The sequence below is a fragment of the Diadema antillarum genome, unplaced genomic scaffold (assembly GCF_040938485.1).
Source record: "Diadema antillarum isolate AM-2024a unplaced genomic scaffold, OU_Dant_1.0 seq00001971_RagTag, whole genome shotgun sequence".
Taxonomy (NCBI): Eukaryota; Metazoa; Echinodermata; class Echinoidea; order Diadematoida; family Diadematidae; genus Diadema; species Diadema antillarum.
In genome coordinates this window covers 71,133-76,761 of record NW_027272630.1, presented here as the reverse complement: position 1 = coordinate 76,761, position 5,629 = coordinate 71,133, and the positions used below count along the sequence as shown (strand labels likewise).

General features: G+C 42.1%; 1 protein-coding gene across 1 annotated transcript; it reads right to left on the bottom strand.

Annotated features, from left to right (window-relative positions):
• Nucleotides 1-1,092: 1,092 nt before the first annotated feature.
• On the bottom strand, nt 1,093-5,371 carry LOC139713452 (O-phosphoseryl-tRNA(Sec) selenium transferase-like). The gene is made up of 5 exons (XM_071625180.1): nt 5,103-5,371; nt 4,259-4,377; nt 3,122-3,750; nt 2,722-2,915; nt 1,093-1,383 (listed from the first exon to the last, which is right to left on the bottom strand). The coding sequence occupies exons 1-5, from the start codon at nt 5,369-5,371 to the stop codon at nt 1,134-1,136; spliced, it is 1,461 nt and encodes a 486-aa protein (XP_071481281.1). The 3' UTR covers nt 1,093-1,133.
• Nucleotides 5,372-5,629: the final 258 nt, after the last annotated feature.

Here is a 5,629-nt window from a genome sequence, read left to right as displayed (position 1 = left end):
TACATGCACCTGAATGGGCAAAAAAGGTGTTAAAATCAGGGTGGCACTTCTGGGTCTAGGGTACCAGTATTTACCCTGGACCCTTCCCCTGACCCTAATCCTAACCATGAACCTAATCCTAGTACCCATAACCCAAATTCTATTACCCTAAACCTAACCCTAATCTTTACTCTAAGCCAACCACTAGCCAGTATTTAGCCGGGGGGGGGGGGGGGGGGGGGGATAATTGCCCTGATATGGGCATTTGTATTTGCTCGGAACATGGACAGATATTTCATATTTTTTTGGTTTGTTTGTTGTTGATTTTTTTTTCCTTTTTTTTTTAAAGGAAGCCTTCTGCAACAGCAAGGAGACTATGCATCACTGAAGGTAGAAGGTTATTTCCTGGGTCCTGTTTCATAAAACATGTCATCAGTGACAACTGCCACATTCCTATAACAAATTTGCTCTTAGCCAATCAGATGCAAGGATTTCAGTAGCTTATAACAACTATGACAAATTGTCATTGATGACAAGTTTTATGAAACTGGGCCCTGATCCTTCCCCCCCCCCCCCCCAGTCCATTAATAACACTTTGTTGAGTTAGAATGCAGAATACACTTTCCGACAGCCTTTTGCCTTGTTCCTGCGACTATTTTCTGAGAGAGGATGTAAAGAGAGAATCCTCAAGGCTATGCCGCAAAGAATTTGAAAACAAAGACTGCTATATTTTCTGATCTTAATGCTGTACAAGGGAAACTTTTTATAAAGAGGTCAGAAAGCTATAACTGACAGCAAAACCCTCTTATAATCATGTAATTTTGCAGGTAACACCTGCCAACGCTTATACTGTAGGTTCCCTCAATAATGAAGTTCCCCTAGAAACTATACAATGTATTACATTCCACACTGTCAACAGAACCTTTCTCGGCAAGGGAGTACACAAAATCACTGTGGGTTATCTGGATATTGCACATTAATAGAAAAGTATAATAAGTGAATAATTACCGGCAATCATATCACTTTAAATGTACGTACACGACGTATTCCAGTTCAATTAATAAGCAACAGATACAAAAACACTAATGAATAGATTCATAATATTTGCTCTTCTTCAATTCTCATAACTGCAACGTGAGGATTTTGACCTCTCCCTACGAACTGCTGACCACATCCTCTTTGGTCACTTGTTCCTCCCCCATAGGACCATTGGTCACTCCCTTCTTGCCCTGCCACTTGGCTAGCGTCTTGTCCAGTCGCTTGACAAAGAGAGCAACATCCTCCATTGTCATGCCAACCGCTGCCGCGGCCGTGAGGTAGGCACACCGGTAGCTGTTGCAGTGAGAGCCGAATCCCTGGAAGGTGTGGCTATTGATCTCCTTGACAACAGCTTGTGGTACGACTCTAGTGGAACAAGAACAAAAACAACTTTTACATCTGTCATCTACGTTATTCACAAATACCAAGACTTACAATTTCTATTGCAAGAGCTCATGTCCTGGGCATGGCTACTCCAGCTTGTAGTTTTGAGTACAGTCCAAGGCCGGCGGAGCATTTTCAATAGTGGAGGGCTTTCTTCAGCTGACAAGCAAAAAAAAAAAAAAAAAAAAAAAAAAAAAAAGTCTTCAGCACAAAAACGTAACCTTAGCGCACTCACACTTCAGGCAAGGTCTCTCTCTCTATTTCGATTTATTTATTTCTAGTGCCACTTACACACTTCCGCGGTAAAAAAGAGTGGGCGGGGGGGGGGGGGGGGGGGGGGCCAAAGTGGTGACACCTTATGTATTCCTTTGTATGCTGAGACCGCACCACATTCACATGAGCACTTCAAGAAAACAGTCTATTTTTTCACAGGCCTACAAATTCTCAAAGAAGCATTTATGCTAGAGATGCAACAGTAAAGTTGTAGAGAAAATCATGAGCATTGCTGTGATGTAAATTTGATAATAAAGCTACAGGTATAATGCTTTCAGTGTGCTGTGGTACATTGCGATTTGTCAATCGGTTTGTGAGCAGCAGTGCATTTGAGCAAGATATGCAGAGTTATCAACTGAGCCAGGCGTGCTATCATGGCACAGAAGGAATTAACAAAGTTCTCTGGCAAACAAAAACATGAAATAGACTGTACACTATCTCTAATGGAGGCTGCATAACACAATTCTTCAACATCTTTGCACATCGGGCAATGATATCACTGTTTTGAGGAAAGATGGTAGATTCAGCAATCTCTACTATAATAAATGTAGTTACCAAACTTCACTGGCAAGAGGAAAAGGCAGAAAAAAAAATCGTTTAATTTTGTACCTTTGTGTTTCATTGGGGAGTCAATTCAATTCATAATCAAATGCAAACAATTTCCTCCTTATGGATCTTCCAAGACAACAAACACATCGTTGGTGGGGTGACAAAACCTCGTATCTCAAAAATGTCAAATGTTCAGGAGAGCTAAAAAACATGGCTGCCATAGCATGTAAGTCAATAGAAACAGCCAACTTTTATTTATCATTTGTGACCTTATTTTTGCAGATGGGCATATAAGGATTGAGAACTACATAGTAAAATGGTTCCTAGCTTCAATATAATGAAGAAAACTCATTTTCACCAAATATTGAGATACGAGGTTTTGTCACCCCACCAACGACATGCTTCCTATGATGAACATGAAGATGTCTAATTTGCACTTGGAGAAGAAAATACAGTTCATAATACTACAACACCTTGCTGATATCAAAGGACACGTACCTCGCCCCAGACACACATCGTGTGAACAGCATGGAGCCCAGCTCCGTGACTGCCTTCCCGCCACCACCTGGGATGTTGCCGAGGGTCATCGCCATGGAGATGGGGTTGTGAGGAGTCTGCAGGAGTCTCTCGCCGTGCTTCTCGGCAACCTTGCTCAGCTCTTCCCTGAGATGCTGGTAGAGTTCTTTTCTCTCCTGTGAAAAGAAGGATGAAATAGGGGAAAGATGAGTTACCGTAGAAACTGTAAAGTAAGAGAGAGAGAGAGAGAGAGAAATGGACAGCGGCCATACTACTGAGATGAGAGACAGAGATAGACAAATAAGAATTTAAAGGGGAGAAAAAATTCAAATGAAACAGAGAGATTCCAATAAGAAGGACAGATACAAATGAATCACGTTACCTTCAGAAGCTTCTTGTAGCCAGAGGAGCCGAGAGAAAGGAGTGTAATGAACAGATCTGTCGATGGAGCTGCTGACGCCCTCCCGGGGTAAAACTGGCTGATTCTGTCCACAAACTCACGATCGAATCCAGCGATGATCGACCCCCCGACAGGCACCATGAAGTTTTTGTCGGTGCTCTGGACGAAAGCATCCACGCGGCCAGCCCGTCCCGCCTCCTGAATGAGATGCATGCACTTGGAAGACTGCACACCATAGGCGTTGTTCACCACATGGGGGATGTCCCTTTCCTTACAAATAGCAGCAACCTCCTCCAGTCTGTCGGGCACTCGGGGCGCAAAGCAGCTGGTTGTGGTGTAGACACAGAGGACGTTCTCTGCTCCCAGTTCAGCAATCTTTGCAGACACAGCCTCAACATCCGTCCGCAGCTCGTCTCCTTCTAAACAATTCTCAATCACGACAGACTCAAAGCCAGCAGTCGCAATAGCCTTGAAGCAAGACTTCTGATCTATTCTGGGCCAGATGATGTATCGTGCCTTTGGTCTCACTTGTCGTAAGGTGAGAAAACACAGCACCAGACTCATCCCTGTTGCCATGGGAACAACAAAGCAAGATGCAGCACTCCTCACTCCTAAAATTTGAAAAAACAAACAAACAAACAAACGAAGGGTCGTTTCAGCTCAAAATCTTGTTCACCATATGACATACATGTAAAACAAGAAAGCAACATATTGACAGTGAAATACATTTTAGATGAAAATTGCTAATTTACAAAACACCCACTTATTTGTACACAAACAATTTGTATTGGAAAAGTGTCCAGTTACAGGTGTACAATGTGCTCTCTATCAACTAAGCACACACACATACAAATAGAAAACATAAAAACATACATTCACGATTGGTCACTGAAAAAGATACACTAGTAAGGACATCTGTTTTAAAGTGAAAAAAAAAAACTTTTTTTTTTTTTTTTTAGTAACAAAGAAAAAAAAATATTGGGTGGTATCTAAAACACCTTCCTACTTTATGTTCCTCTGCTGGAAATATCTCTCAGAATCTCAGAAGATCACGGCATTTAAAGAAGTGTGATCTGGCAACAGTACACGGTTTTCCTGTCTGTAATTGCTTTGATTCACCTGCCATTCGAATGACATCCAGTGCCATAGAGTTAGTAAGTCTAGACAGGATGCTGGAACCAGCTGCCTTGGGCTGGATGGCGGTGATGTCTCCAGACCGTCCAATTCCATGAGCCAACCTTTGAAATTGAAAAGGACAACAAAATATACAGAATTGCGTCATCCAATTTAAAGAATGAGCATTTTCAGCCGTATCTTTTAAACACTGTACTTGGATCCTGCAGAGAACTTTGTGATCAAAATAAAACCACTTTCAGCAAAACGATCATCATGACAGCACATTAAAACATCAAAAGTACAATTTAAATTTCAACACAAAGTATACAGATTGTAATCAGAGTGTAGTACACATCATGTAGTACATCGGAGTGAGCAGATAGTTCATCATGTTTAATGATTTCTACCAAGCAGGGAAGCTGTCATTGAAAGCATTGTGTACAGTGTACACTAATCAAACCCTAACTCATTGTAACATCAGGTCTTAATCAGTAGATAGTGTATTGCAGCCGACACTATTTTGGTGACATTGTGTGTGCCTCTATTCTTGAAACTACAGTTCACAAGGCAAAAGCAGCTGGGAATGCAGATCCTTCGGAAGGGATGAAAAGATTTGAGGGAACACAACATATTTAATCCCTCCTCAATATTCCATGACTAGATTTTGTCACTTAAGGTTGTCAATACCCTGTTTTTAGCAACGTGAAATATTCAGGCTCCTTCTTGTGAAAAAGATATCCATGTGTCTAAACCTCTGACAGGATAAAATCTTAGCTGTAATTCCTCAACTGGCAATGAGCTCATAGCAGAGCCCAGGGCAGTGCATACATGTGTACCCAGTATTTACCCGTAGTGCCGCCTTCGCACCATGTCTGACGACAGCCGTCCCTCCCGCTCGCCGACCCCACAGTTGCCATGGAAATTGTTGCTGTCCATGATGGAAAGCTCTCTCAGCAGCAGTTCTATTGTTTCGTCATCCCATCCCTCTTCCGGCCACTTGCGCTGCTCGATGAGATGCTTGATCTTGTTCTCTCGAACACGCCGGGACTCGCAGCCCTGCTGGACGTAGGTTGCAGGGATGAGTTTCTCGCACACGGCGTACGTGTCAGGATTCATGTCGACTACTGACTGGTTTACCAATCTGTGATGTAAAGAACTGAATTTAGTGCACTACAAATTGATAGGACAAACTTCATTTACGTACATTAACTGCTGTAATTGACATGTTGGTAACACTGAATAACAAGGCAACGAAAAGTACTGGAATGAAAAAACTTACCAACAATACTGTAGATTGAAGGACGTAACTTGCCATTAATTCAATTTCCAATGCAGATGATTGATGGCAATGTTATCATAGCCTGTTCTTTTAAA